The sequence below is a fragment of the Colius striatus genome, chromosome 27 (assembly GCF_028858725.1).
Source record: "Colius striatus isolate bColStr4 chromosome 27, bColStr4.1.hap1, whole genome shotgun sequence".
Lineage (NCBI taxonomy): Eukaryota > Metazoa > Chordata > Aves > Coliiformes > Coliidae > Colius > Colius striatus.
This window is the reverse complement of record NC_084785.1, coordinates 1,393,379-1,407,411: the sequence shown is the minus strand read 5'-3', so window position 1 is coordinate 1,407,411 and position 14,033 is coordinate 1,393,379. Positions and strand designations below refer to the sequence as shown.

Below are 14,033 nucleotides of genomic sequence, written 5' to 3'. Positions count from 1 at the left end.
TTAAAGGCTCTGGATTCTGGTTTTAGGCATCTCCCAAACAGGAACTACAGGCTGTGTAAGGATTGGCCACTGTCAGATTGCTGATAAGAGTTATCAGCCAGAAGTGCAACAAGGCTGTAGCAGCACAAGTGAGAGGTGTGTTATCTATGCACTCAGGTGGTGCTCAATAGCCAAATGCAAACCAGACTCTCAGCTGGTGAAGTGCTTAGATTTGACAGGTACAAACCAGCAAAAAGCCTTTTAGAAAAAGGCTCCAGTTAATTCCTGAGGCTGCAACCCAGCCCTCTCCCAGACACAGGCTGGAAGGAGCAAGTTTAGCCCTCCAATTTAGCTGCAGGACAGATCAGGCTTAAATTTCCTCCACAAAAAAAGCAAAATGAAGCATATTGAAAGGAGACAATGACACAACTCCAAGTACCAAAGACTTTCAGGGGAATGAACTGCACCTTAGGTATGACAAAAAGGGTCTGAATGTGCCTAGTTCTCCACCACTGAAAGCAGCAGCCAGTTTTCCAGCACACTCACACCTACTAGAAAGAGAAGGTTCTGCCAAGTTGGATACAAGCAGTGAGGAGTGATCAGAGAATGGTGGGGGTGGGAGGGACCTTTAGAGATCACCCAGTGCAACCCCCTGCAGAAGCAGGGTCACCTAGATCAGGTCATGTAGGAACAGGTTCAGAGGGTCTTGAAGCTCTCCAAGGAAGGAGCCTCCACACTCTCCCTGGGCAGCCTGGGCCAGGGCTCCCTCACTGAAACAGTTTTGGCTTATATTTAAGTGGAACTGTTTGTGTTCCAGCTTCATCCCATCACCCCTTGTCCTGGTGCTGGCTACTACAGAAAAAAGGGATGACACCCACCAGTGAGATATTTGTGTTAATGAGCTCTTCCCTCAGTCTCCTCTTCTCCAGACTGAACAGCCCCAGGTCCTGCAGCCTTTCCTCAGAAGGAAGATGCTCCAGTCCCCTGATCATCTTGGTGTCCCTGCCCTGGCCTCTCTCCAGCAGTTCCCTGTCCCTCTGGAGCTGAGGAACCCAGAACTGGACACAGGACTCCAGCTGAGGCCTCAGCAGGGCAGAGCAGATCCTGTGCAATAACACACCCACACACCACCAAGGCATAGAAATCCCACTTTTAATCATGGACACATTTATTTTCAAGTAAAACTGACAGTTTTAAATAAGAGATAAATTAACAGATCATAGGGCTGGAGAACAAAAGACACTGTGCAGGGCTACTCCAGCAGAAACAAGAGCCTAGGCATGTTCCAGTTCTCTTCCCCTTCCCTGGAGCTCCAGGGAGATTCCTGTGATTGATTAGGAAACAGAAAGTAAAAGGATTCAAAAGGAGTGACTTTTGCCACTGCCAAGACAAGAGGGGAAAGTGTCACAAGTGAGCACAGGGGACTGCAGCAGGTTGGTGGAAGCACAGCAGTGGGTGCAATCGATTTTTCTTCTCCATCACAGCACTTATTCCAGAAGAACCCTGCACTTCCCTTTTCTTTGAGGAGCCTCAGACTGAGAAGCCAAAAGTGACAGCAAACCCTGGAATCTGGAAAAGAAAAATCAAGCCCATTCCTCCTTCATCCCCCAGGTAACAGCATCCCCCAGCCTCAGCCACAGGATGAGGATCCACACTCACTCTGTCCCCAGCAGCAGCTGCTGCTGCTCATTTCCTGACAACAAACAAGCTTTTGCTTGGCCCATCACACACAAAAGTGCAACATTAAAACAAAACACACACACACACAAAGTCATTTTTGGCAGAGAATTGTCTGAAGACAATTGGGTTTTGTCTAATGAGACTCAATCAAGGTGACCCCACAGTGCCCTGTGACACCTCTGGGCAATCTGTTCCTTCAGTGATTTAAAGGGATCAAAAAGAAAAAAGGAGGAACCCTGAGGCAAAAATGGCTTTTTGTGTAGCAAGTCCAATCAAATCTCTCCATCACATCATCTCATAAGGGTCCTGGGATCTTCTGTGGGGAGAGGCCTTCCTCAATCCATAGGGAAGGAGACGAGCTGTTGCGGAGCATCCGCCTGTGGATGCGCCTGAGCCTCAGCAGGTACAGCAGGATGGAGAGCAGCACCACCAGAAAGCAGGCAGAGAACAGGTAGTGATTGTAAACAAAGGAGAAGCTCCTCCAGTGGGAGTGACTGCCATGGAAGTTTTCTTGCTGGATGTCTCTGAAAAGAATCAGAGAGGTAACAGATGCTGAGCTGCAAATCCAGCTGTGCCTCCAAACCCTCTGGGCACGGGCAGCAGAGCCTGTGTTACACCATCACAGGATCACTTGGGTTGGAAAAACTCTTAAAGCTGCTGCAGTCCCAGCTCTGCCTTCACCCTGCCCAGCCCAGCACTGACCCACAGCCTCAGCACCTCAGCCCCACGGCTTTGGGATCCCTCCAGGGCTGGGCACTCCCCCAGCTCCCTGGGCAGCCTGGCACAGGGGCTGACACCCCTCTCAGGGAAACAGTTCTGCCTCAGCTCCAACCTCAGCCTCCCCTGGGGCAACTTGAGCCCAATACTGAACACAGCCCTGGAGCTGCAGCCTCCCAGGGGCACAATCCCTGCCCTGAGCCTGCTGCCACCCCACTGCTGATCCCAGCCAGGCTGCCACTGGCTTTCTTGCCCACCAACCCCCCCAGATCCTTTCCCTCCAGCAGCTTTCCAGCCCCCCAGCCCCAGCCTGGAGTGTTGGTGTGGCACAAGGGCAGGCAGGACCTTGCACTTGCCCTTGGGCATCCTCATCCCATTGCCCTCAGCCCATTCAGCCAGCCTGTATGTAGAAGAGTCTTTATAAAGCATCACTTGAGCTACATGAAATGCATCCTGAGGTTATATATAATGCACTAGAAACAACACCTTGCCTTCCCTTATCTATTTGTCAGCTGCTTTGCTGTCCCCCATAACTTCTTCCCTTCACCAAACTCCCACAACTTCCACCCAAAGGCTCTTTCCAGACACCTGAGATAACAATTGGTACCTTAAAGGTAAGAACCGTGTTCGGTACAGAATGGCTCCCAGGGTCCACTGCACCTCTTTGTCATAGACCTGCAGAGCTGTTTTCAAATTGCTGTAACTCACAGGAAAAGAGAAGCCACTGTGAAATACTTCATACATCCAGGCAGACTTAAAACACTGGTACCTGTAGGAAGAGTGGCACAAGGTCAGGCCAGCAGCCAGAGAGTCCCAGAAGCCTGGGGAGCACAATTAGACAAGTAATTATCGGTTCTGGGTTTATTATGGCTGATGCAATATTGAAGGTTATATTCACACTTTCAATGACTCCATTAAGTGGATCATTTGGCCAGGACCTTCAGCTCTGCCTGAATGACTTGGCTGTACAAACACAATCACTTACTTCAACCTGTGGAGATCAGCGTGTGAGGCATAAAGACCACGGTCAAAACGTTCCCGCAGGACAGACCACTTAGTGGCACAATAATCCTTTGGGGAAACAAAAACAAAGACAAGGAGAAAGATTTCAACATTGCTTCTGCCTTCAGGAGATAAAAATGCCACTAGAGAAGGTGCTCTGTCAATACCAAAAGCTGGAAAACTCCAAAGCAACAGCTTCCCTCCCACTGCTCATTAACCACGTCACAGATCTCGTGGTCTTGTGTGTAACATGTTGATCCATTAGTGGGGAAATTAATAATCAGAAGCATTTAAAGTCTTTGCTCATGTTCCTGGAGTTTGAAAACCAGACCACTACTTTTTAGGGCAGGGATAAAGCAGCTCAATATTGCTCTGCTTTATATTGCAGCCTCCCTTTAAAGCACATCCGACAGGTTGATCCCTGTTAGGAGCAAGAGCTGGGAACCTGGTACAAAATGCATAAAGCAAGAGGGAAAGGAATTGTTTTTCTAGTTCAGACACTCCTGAGCAGAAGCAAGGGCTGGCAGCAGCATGGATGTCTCCATCATCAACAGTTGTGCTGCCTTTAAAACAAGTGTTCTAAAAGAAAACCCAGCCAGGGAAAGAGATGCCCCTGTGACGGTTCATTGCAGGGGAAAAGGATTTGGGAGCTTTAAAGGAAGAGTTTTGTTGCAAGTCACAGAGGATTACAGAATCTCAAGGGTTGGGAGGGACCTCCAAAGATCACCTGGTGCTTTGTAACAGATCCCTTTTAGAGAGCAGTTGTTTGGCAGCACAGGTTTGTCCAGAACACTTTACCTTTGCAGCTTTAGCGAACCTAGCGGCGTTGTAATCCCCTCCCATGCGTAACACGTCCTCAGTGCAGTAGTAAAACTCTGAGAAGCCATAAAATTCACTGTTCTGAAAGTGCACAGAGGGCTGATAGACACCATTCAGAGATGTCTGGGTCTCGTTTGTCTTGTTCATGAAGGGCTGAAGGAGTTCCCGGCACAGGCTGAAGTCTCCCGTTCCCCGCAGATACATCGTCTGCCCGTTCTGCTGGATCTCATCCTGAGCATCCAGGGGCAGGCAAGGGTCTAGGTGGGGTGAAGCAGAGGTCATGCCAGTCTGTTTGCCCAGCAGTCTGTATGAAAAGAGCAAGCACAGTTAACAGCTGCCCAGCAGGGACATGACAGTGTCACAACAAGAGCCCCTCGTTTGAAGGCACCATGTGGTCACGGAATCTCAAGGGGTGGAAGGGACCTGGAAAGCTCATCCAGTGCAACCCCCCTGAGAGCAGGATCAGCTAGAGCAGGGCACACAGGAACTCATCCAGCTGGGTTGGAATGTCTCCAGAGAAGGAGGCTCCACAGCCCATCTGGGCAGCCCCTGCCAGTGCTCCCTCCCCCTGAAGAAATTCCTCCTTGTGCTTCTTTGGAACCTCTTCTGCTCCAGCTTGTCCCTGTTGCCCCTTGAGCTACCACTGGCCATCACTGAGCACAGCCTGGCTCCATCCTCCTCACACCCACCCTTTACATACTGCAAACATGAATGAGCTCACCCCTCAGCCTCCTCCAAGCTACAGAGCCCCAGCTCCCTCAGCCTTTCATCACAAGGGAGATGCTCCACTCATTATCTTGGTGGCCCTAAGGTCAGGAGTTAAGGAATGGCTGAGCCTCGTGATGCCCAGGGCTCATATCCCCAAGCAAGTGCAGGCAGGTACCTGTTTTTAAGAGCTGTGCTGCTGAACAGACTCTCTTCATATCTCTGTCGTGCTGCGTTTCCTCCAAAGCCCAGGAAGGTCGCAACGTAGACTCTGTACACGTGCTCGGTCTGATGAGCATCACAGCCCAAGTTGAACTCAGCAAGTAAGTTTTTGGCTACTTCCTCCTGTAAGAGCACAAGCACTAAGATTAGGTATAAACAGTATGAAGCAGAAAGTAAAGATGAGCTCTTTGGACAAGTGGGTGCCCTTGATGTTTAAATGTCACTCCTGACTCGTTGCTTTTCACAGCTCCACGTTATCTTCTCCTTCTCAGGGAGAGCAAAGCACAGAGCTGCACTATCACTGCTGACACTCAAGGGACTGTACAGGCCAGGAACTGCTACTGTGGACACTAAAAATAAAATGCATGTGCTGTGGTTCCAAATCTCAGTGCTCCCACTTTTGACTGAGTCCCAACACTCCTGATCGCTGGGCTCGGTAGGTTGATGGTCTGAGCTGCTCTTCATTTTCCAACCTGGAGTTCTTATGCTTTCCAGGACCTGCCAGTCCCTCAGCTTTTGCATCAGCCACTTGCAGGAGCTTTGCAGGTATTTAAGAGATGTGTAGCAAAAGCACTTGATGTAGGATGTGCTCAGCAATGTAACACTGCATGGCTTCCAGCTGATGTAAATGAAGAACAGCACCAGCACTGTGTCATATTGTTTGACTCTTCTGGCAGTCCCTGTCTGGGAACCTGGACAGGTTCCAGGACCAGAATATCTGTTTTATATTGGCTTATGTCCAGGAAGAGCCATCCAACAGTCACATCTTGCCTGCAACTCTTCCTGTTTCCAGTTCATATCTGACTGGGGCATTCTGTTGGGCATCTACACACCCAAACTTTTGTTGAACAGCTCAAACTACTTGTTCCAACATCTGTCTGACAGGCTGTGTCCTTATCAACACCTGTCATAATGAAGAAGCATCATTTCCCAGGAAGATTAGCAAAGACACACATCACTAACAGTGCCTTGAGTCAAAACAAAAGGCTTTTGTCTTACTTTAGATCAATTCTCCACGAAGGTTATACCCCACTTCAGAAACCCAGTGGGCTGAAGTCAGAGCAACTTCTGTTCCATTTCAAAGCTGCATAGAAGAAACCTGCTTCTTGCAACAGATGAACTGTGCTGAGGATGCAGGAGATACTGAAACAAACCACACTGCTCCTGCTCTGTCCTCTCAATGCAGCTTCTACCAACCCAACCTGAAGGGGAAGTTGTATCTCATTGAGATTGTTAAGTAAGAATCACCACAACTTGTAGTATCCAAACCTTAGAGAGACAGCCTTCTGGAGTCAACACAAACTGTACATGCACACATGCACACACACAAAGGATGCAGGCCCACTTCAACTTCAAAATGAGTGGCAAATGGGATCAATGGAAACCAACTTTCTGAATGAACAAAACACAAAGGAGCTGCTTAGCTGCTGAAGGCCTCGTGTCTGCCATCTCCTCTCGCCTTGGGTTTTGGGATGGGATGTAATGAAGAATAGGACTCAAAACAAAAGGAAACAAAACAACAAACATGTGTTAAAATAAATGGAAAGGAAAAGGAGGAAGTTGCACAGATAATAACCTGCTGTGAAGAGGCAAAGCTTACAGTTTTAGGGACTTCATAGGCTATCTGAGTCGACACGCCGCCCATGTCGAGAATACCCACTGTCCTCTTACGAAAGATGGCCTCTTTGTTTTCACTGCCTGGGACATGCACCTCCACAATGGCCTCATCCTCTGCATCAAACAGTGAGAAATACAGCTAGGGTGAGCCTAAAGCAGCAGCACTTAGCTTCTTTTCTTTGTAGCAATGCAGATCGTTGAGATTTCACAAGCAAACGAAGCCGAGGTCAGCACCCGCACACAGGCTGCTCACCCACACCTCTGGCTAAGGCCATGCCATCAGCAGTGGGAGCACTGGAATGTACCTGAAGCACAATGAAGACACTTACCATCATCTGTATGTTCAAATCTTCCAAGAACAAAGTTGATGCCAATCCATGCATACACTCCTACAAGCATAAGGAAACACATTTGGACATTTCAGGACTATTTAGTACCTTAAAAACACAATCAGTCACTGCTCCTATTGCAGTAAATCCACTCCTGACAAGTCCTTCCAGTCCTTCTCTCCCAAGTCAAGGCCAGCATAAAGATCCTAAATGAATGTATTAAAGGCAGCCTGATGTTTAAGTCTCAGTTAAAGTAAGCACATGAAGCTTCTGAAGTGATTTTAAGCCTCTAGCGAGCTGATCCCATCAACCATCACTCCTCTAGAGTGCCAAAGCACCTCTCAACAACAATGTTGTGTCTTATCCTTACCCCTCTCTCCACAACAATGTTGTGTCTTATCCTTACCCCTCTCTCCACAAAGCCAGAGGGAGTGGACTAAAAATCCTGCCAAGCACAGAGAAGTTATGTTCAGTGCTCATCAGGAAACAGTCAGACAAGCGAGAAGGTCATAGCAGATGATCATCTCCACACCCCATATGTTGCTCCTGAGGAACAAGGTGCCTCAACCAAACCAGAGGGTCAAAAAAGCAATGACAGAATGATCCAAGTTGTGCAGTGCAAGTGACAAACCCTTCCTAAAGGCATTTTTGCCAAGGTTAACCCACCTTCCTGTTTCCCTGAAATCACCTCGGCGTGCGAGTCCGAAAAGAGAAAGTCAAAGTGCACGGGAATATCAGTGAGGAGATCTTCAAGTATGGCCTTCTGCTGGCTGCAAGAGGACATGGGGAGTGGTTAAAAAGAGTCAAGCCACACCAGGATCACTACTCTAAATGCTGAAAAGAAGAGAGAGTCAATAACCTCTCGGGCAGAATCCTCATTCCTGCGGTACACAGAATGTAAAGAGGAGTCTCTTTGTGTTTCGCACGTGGCACATGTTCTGCAGCAAAGCTCAGCAGGGGAGAAATATAATCACTGACCTTTTCAGGAGAGCTGGCAAACTCTGAAATGCCTGGTGGAACAGAGAAATAACAAGGTGAAGCAACTCAAGCTGGAAAACCTTGATAACAGAGGCAGAGGAGAAACGAACAAGAGGAGAAATGAACAACCCAAAGGCAAACCCAGGGAATCCACCACAGAAACAAGAGTGAAGCAAACACTTAATAACCCTCCCAAGCTGTAGGAGATATATTGCCTGACTAGTTCAAACAGCTTTATACAAGGCCAATTATTTCTTCACTAAATCAACAAGTGAACTGACAACTGAACCAGCAACTGTCTGAGTCCACAGAGAAACTTCTCCCTCCTGCCTGGGAGTGTCATGTTTCAAGCTTTCAGGCTGAACAAAGCTCTCTGCAAACCAAACCCAAGGAAACCTGGAGAAGTGCCACAACTGACAACTCACAAGTGTTCTTTACACACACTTGAAACACAGGGGTTGGAAAAAGCCAAGTCAGGATGAGGCAATTATCTAGAGAGGAAAATAAACCCCATCTGCAATTCACTTGTGTCCAGTACCTGGTTTAATTTTCATCACCACTGGCTTTCTGTTTTTGTCCCTCATCTGTTTGATGTCCAACAGATCATGTGGATTCCCATTGTGCCTGGGCCAACAATACACAAAGATCCTGGAGCCACTGCTGCCACAGTCCACAACAATGCCATAGTTGAGGTTGGGGTTGTTGGTATCTGTAGCTTCTGTGTCAGTTACTCGGGCAAGGTACCTAAAAGGAAACTGAATCATTACCAGGTGGCAATTAAGCTCCAGATGGAAGCTTTTCTCAACATCAACAAAGCCAAGACAACAGTTTCCATTGTAAGGATCACACAGTTTTTCCCAGTGTCCTCCTGCTGAAGAAAGAAGGGAAGTGGCACCCCTAAGGATCAAACTCCTGGGACCAAAAGGAGTTCAAAGAATATTCCCAGCATAACTCACTCTGCAACATCCTTCTGCCTGGAGTTTGGCTGTGCTGCTGCAGGTGCTTTAAACATAAGCTCAGAAAGAGGAAATACTGAGAAATTAAAAGCAAGCCAGATGAGGGGACAGAGGGACCCTCAGCAAGTTGGCTGATGACACCAAACTGGGAGCAGGGGCTGATTCCCCAGAGGCTGTGCTGCTGTTCAGTGGGATCTCGGCCAGCTGGAGAGTTGGGCAGAGAGGAACCTTCTGAGGTTCAACAAGGACAAGTGCAGAGTCCTGCAGCTGAGGAGGAACAACCCCATGCACCAGCACAGGCTGGGGGTTGAACTGCTGGAGAGCAGCTCTGCAGAGAGAGACCTAGGAGTGCTGGTTGATAAGAAACTGACCATGAGCCAGCAACGTGCCCTCGTGGCCAAGAAGCCAATGGCAGCCTGGGGTGACTCACTCGTATTTCCCCCATCCCTCCATTTGTTTTACAGAAACTTCCTCTCAGTGCTTTCTCTTTCATCCCAAAAGGGCATTTCCTTCCTCCCCACAAGAACCTTTCCAGCTCTCACCTGTGGAACCTTTTATCCCTGGAGGCACGGCTGTACTTGTGGCGAATGACCAGCAGGGAGTAGTAAAGCACCGAGACAGCAGCGGCAACAAGGCCGATGACGACAATCTGGCGCAGCGTGGTGTTGAGGATCCGTGGGCATCCCACTGGGGAGATGCTGAAGTGCCAAGAAGCAGGAAGCAAGCAGGAGATGCTGAGCCTAAAATTGCAAGAAGATCATGTGCTTTAAAGGAAACAAGCTAAGGACAAAGAGCTTCTTCAGGAAACCTTCCACTTGCTCACGCTCCGGTTTGAGTGTAGCCAAGACACTGCTCCCCCCACTCTGAATTCATCATTAGCTGTAAATTCATGATTAGGTTCCCCACCCTTCACACCAGAGACACCACAATTTGATTTGACAGCTCCTTTAGGATGCTTACCTTCCCATTTTGAGATATGAGCAGCAGAGAGAAAGAGCAGCTGGTGTTGCAATGTCAGCCAGTCACCTCAGCCTGACACTGCTCAGGGCCCATCCTCAAAGCCATTGCTCTTCTCTTCCTGGACTAAAAAGAAAACATGGATGATCTTCTCGGCAGAAGGTTGAAGAAGGTGATCCTTCCCCTCTCCTCAGCACTGGTGAGGGAGTGTGGGTCCAATGTGGGGCTCCTCAGGCCAAGAAATACATATGGGAGGTCCAGTGTAGGCCCACAGGGATGGTGAAGGTGCTGAAGCATCTCTCATAGGATGAGAAGCTGAGAAAGCTAGGCATGTTTTACATGGAGACAGCTCTCATGAATACAAGTGGCTGAGTGGAGACTGCAGAGGAGGAGGAAGCAGACTCTTTTCTCAGTGATGGCACAAACTGAAACATAGGAGATTCCACCTGAATGTAAAAAAAAACCCCCCAACTGTGCAAGTGGTGGGACGGTGGCACAGGTTGCTGGCACCTCCATCCTCAGAGGCATCCCAAGCCTGACTAGATACAGAGCTCAGCAACCTGCTTTAGCTGCCTGCAGCACAGCCCTGTGCTGCTCAGCTGAGAGACCAAAGTCAGCAGGGCACAGACAGCAGCTACACAAGGTTTTTACAGACTCGCTGTCTTTATCACCACCTCAAAGCCGGGCCCCAAACCCTACAACCTCCAGCTACAACGTGACACTTAAAAGCCCTCCCAGACGCCGATGTTCCAGCACAGCACAAGGCCGCCATCCTTCCTCCCCCCGCCCCCGGCCTTTTGGCCCTCCCACACTCGCCCCATCCTGTCCGAGCTGCCACGAAGTTCCTGCACGGGCACCAAACCGCAGCCACCCGGCTCCCGCTCCCAGCGGCGCCCACAAGCCTGCAGCGGCCGGGGGCTTGAGGACAACCGGCCGGGGCTTGAGGACAACGAGCCGGGGCCGGAGCACAACGAGCTGTGGGACGCCCCTCAGGGCCCCCGCAGCGGCCAGGCCGCGCGGCCCGCCCCTCTCACACCCCCGTCCCGCCCCACAGCAACGCGGCCGCATGCCCCGCGGCCGAGGCCCGTCCCCGGCGCCCTCAGGGCGTCCCCCGAGCCGCGGCTCGCCCCGCGGGGCCCAGCGCCACGGTCCCTCCCGCCCGCCCGGCGCCGCGACTCACTGTCCGGGCCGCCGCTTAGCAACCCCGCCGCTTCCGGGACGCGCCGCCGGATGTGACGCGAGCGCGCACGCACGCACGAGGCAAGGCGGGGCTGGCGGAAGTGGGCGGGGCAGGGAGTCCCCCGAGGGGCGGAGAGGTGGGCGTGGCCAGGGTGCGGGGGGCGTGGCTTTATGCGTGTGATCCTGGCGGATGGACCAATAACAATGCAGAGAGGCGTGGCTTGAGAGCGTAGGGGCGTGGCCTATAGCCAGCTTAGCGAGGCGCAGGGGGCGTGGCCAAGGCGCAGAGGGGGCGTGGCCAAGCGGCGCCGATGGGTTCGCGTTCACTCAGTGCGCAGCGCAGGGGCTGGGGGCGTGTGAAAGCTGCAAGCCCGTGCAAGCCCTACACATGGGGGGCTTCAGCATAAAGACAGAGGTGCACCCAGTGCATAACCGCCTCAACGGGACCTCTGTAACCGTAAATCAACAAGCGGGACCTGGGATGCACGCGCTGTGTAAACACCGGTGCTCCCGCGCAGGTAATGAGCGTGTAAATGCTTGATGGTGTAAGTAATGAATGAATGACTCCGGGTGAAGAAAGCACAACCATCCCAAAGCCTCTCCTTGCCTCGAAGCGGCTGAAAATCTGCCAGCCACGCAAGGAACCCTCCTGCGTGTTGCCACTGAGCGGCAGCACAGCGTGTGCGCACACGGCTCCGCGATGCCTGGCGTTGGAGACGTGGAGAGAAAAGGCTTATCCTGGCAACCAGAATGTATTAATAACGGGTGTAAGCTCGTGGAAAGGCTAGGGGGCTTTGCTGGGTCTTCCAGAGTCCAGGACTGAACTTTGGCCTCGTCCAGTGGCCACAATGAAATCAAGTCCAACCACATGCTCAGCAATTAGTGCGTGTCCAGGCACAGGTTTGGAAGGTGTTGCATAAAGCTCTCCATGCTGCTTTTTCATTTGGCAAGGTCAAACATTGCTCCCCTGTGGTCCCTGAGTGCTTGCAGGAGGGCAGGAGCTGGAGCTGTGGGCTGCTTTACCTCCTTCACCTCTTCTCATTCCTCCTGTCCTTACAAACTGCTGTGTTACAGACTCTCTCCTCATCCCTTGAAGCCCAGCAGGAGGGAATTGGGACAAAACTGAGCAACCAGCCTGATGGCTGCTGTCATTTCCTGAATGCACACTGCGTGCCTGCTGTTTGTCTGTCTGTCTGCCCACCCCACAGCCCTGCAGTGACTCAGATGCAATGCTGTGTTTTGGATATCCCAGCTCAAAACACCACATGGAGAGTCAGAAGTGGGAACAGAGAAATCCAACGTGGCCCAGGGTGAAGCAGCAAAGCTGGGATTGTCTGTCTGGCCCCTTAGGAACAGCAGATGTGATGGAGGAGCTGTGTTGCCCTGAGCAGGGTCCTCTGCAGGACTTCTCTGCCTGGAGGGAGAGACTGAAGGCAGCAGATTCTCACATAGATTCATTCTCTGACACATTTCCTCCTCTTCTTTAGGATTTAAGCATTTCAGGTCCTATCTGGGACCTGTTAGTTTGGACCAAGGCAGAGCAGACAATGTTGAACTTGCAGGGAAAGATGGGCTGGGTGTACAACCCATCCCCAGCATGGCTGGATGCAGCCCCAAAGCAGGTGCTTGGAGATGGCAAATTATGCCAAGCTCTTAGAAGAAGCTCTTAGATCTGCTCTTGCTTTGCAGGAGAAATGCAGAGCCCTGGGGCAGTTGCTGGAGCTGGTGCCAATGGGGTTAAGCCCAGGGAAGGTGCTGAGCCTGTTCTTAATGGGGTGAGGAGCACAGAATGATGGTGGGACCCATTCTGGCCATCGTGCTGGCTCTCACCAGCCACACAGTTAAAACCCACCTGCTCTGGGCAGCTCCTTGGTCATTTTCTAAGCTTAATTCAACCCAAAAGTAGTTGCTGCAACTCATGACTCAGGGAGAAGATGGCTGCAGGGCAGCCAGGTCCCGATGCTGCCGTCATCTACAGAGAGCAAGGCACAAGCAGAAGCATGTCAGCAACAGCAAAGGCTTTGTGGAGAGAGGGGAAAAAAAAGGAAAGGAAAATAGCCAGTGTTGCCATCAAACCATAGAAACAAAGAAAAACTGCTGGGGGGTGGTTTGCTGGGGGCTGAGTGTGGTTTCTGTGGCAATGGGAAGCTTTGGCCAGGAGTTAGAAACACTGAGAAACCTGCAGAAATGGAGGGCTGCTGATGAAATCATCATTGCTGGACTCTTCAGTCTCCATCTGCACTAAAGGGAGGCCTGGAGGAATGTGCAAGTTGGTTTGGGGCATGCTAATTATTTCCAGATGCATGAGGGGGGATGTTGCAGCAATGGAGAAAGGATCAGTGAATGTGTTTCATGCCACTGTTCACACCATCAGCTGTGAGGGGAACACCTTCCCCACTGCTTGTTGCTCTTGCTGGTGAAGCAAACCCCAGATTGGAGATCTAGAGAGATCCAAGGAGAGCTCCAAACACCAAATCTTCCTTTGGAGAATGCTAAAATCACCTGGCCCACTCTGAGTTACTGCCTGGATAAAGCAGCTTGATGAAGACTTGGGGCAGCACTGTGAGCAGGGCATTTGGGCATCACCAAAGGAGAAACAGCCTCTGAGACACTTGCAAATGCACCCTGCCAGCCTGAGTGAGGTGTGTGCAAGGTGCTTGGCCCCTATCTTAGGGCAACACGTTGCCCACCCCACCCCACCCTCTCAAATATCAGCCCCCAGGGTGCACCAGGGTGGGCAGATATGGGAGCAGCTGGGGCTGCTGTTCTTGCTGATCAAGGTGGAACATCCCCTTCTATTTTTTTGGCTGGTGGGTGTGTGAAGGGGGACGTGGAGGAGGAGGCAGGGCTGAGCTGCCTCTGCCAGCTGGACTTTTCTCCTTGTATGTTTGTG

At 50.9% G+C, this 14,033-nt stretch overlaps 2 protein-coding genes across 6 annotated transcripts; one reads left to right on the top strand and one right to left on the bottom strand.

Annotated features, from left to right (window-relative positions):
* Window positions 1-1,117: 1,117 nt before the first annotated feature.
* On the bottom strand, window positions 1,118-11,203 carry ENTPD4 (ectonucleoside triphosphate diphosphohydrolase 4). Of its 5 annotated transcripts, none has more exons than XM_062015791.1 (13): window positions 11,142-11,203; window positions 9,965-10,087; window positions 9,547-9,744; window positions 8,587-8,792; window positions 7,930-8,080; window positions 7,737-7,840; window positions 7,071-7,130; window positions 6,701-6,855; window positions 5,081-5,247; window positions 4,177-4,501; window positions 3,362-3,447; window positions 2,984-3,145; window positions 1,118-2,183 (listed from the first exon to the last, which is right to left on the bottom strand). In XM_062015791.1, exons 2-13 carry the CDS (start codon window positions 9,970-9,972, stop codon window positions 1,955-1,957), a joined length of 1,851 nt encoding a protein of 616 aa, XP_061871775.1. In that variant the 5' UTR covers window positions 9,973-10,087; window positions 11,142-11,203; the 3' UTR covers window positions 1,118-1,954. The 5 variants fall into 5 exon arrangements, with proteins under 5 accessions (XP_061871775.1, XP_061871773.1, XP_061871774.1 ...); XM_062015789.1 differs by having other exon boundaries at window positions 9,965-10,407; window positions 11,142-11,190; XM_062015790.1 differs by having other exon boundaries at window positions 9,965-10,386; window positions 11,142-11,185.
* Window positions 10,706-11,197, top strand: LOC133628030 (basic proline-rich protein-like). The gene has a single exon (XM_062015753.1). The coding sequence runs from the start codon at window positions 10,706-10,708 to the stop codon at window positions 11,195-11,197; it is 492 nt and encodes a 163-aa protein (XP_061871737.1).
* Window positions 11,204-14,033: the final 2,830 nt, after the last annotated feature.

Bases quoted from the DNA above. Each gene is read 5' to 3' on its own strand.
- LOC133628030 (XM_062015753.1), top strand. From the start codon at position 10,706: ATGTTCCAGCACAGCACAAGGCCGCCATCCTTCCTCCCCCCGCCCCCG.
- ENTPD4 (XM_062015791.1), bottom strand. The intron at 6,856-7,070 runs GTAAGTGTCTTC...TGTTTGATGCAG, and splicing joins ATTTGAACATACAGATGATG to AGGATGAGGCCATTGTGGAG. The intron at 5,248-6,700 runs GTTATTATCTGT...GTGCTCTTACAG, and splicing joins GCTTTGCCTCTTCACAGCAG to GAGGAAGTAGCCAAAAACTT.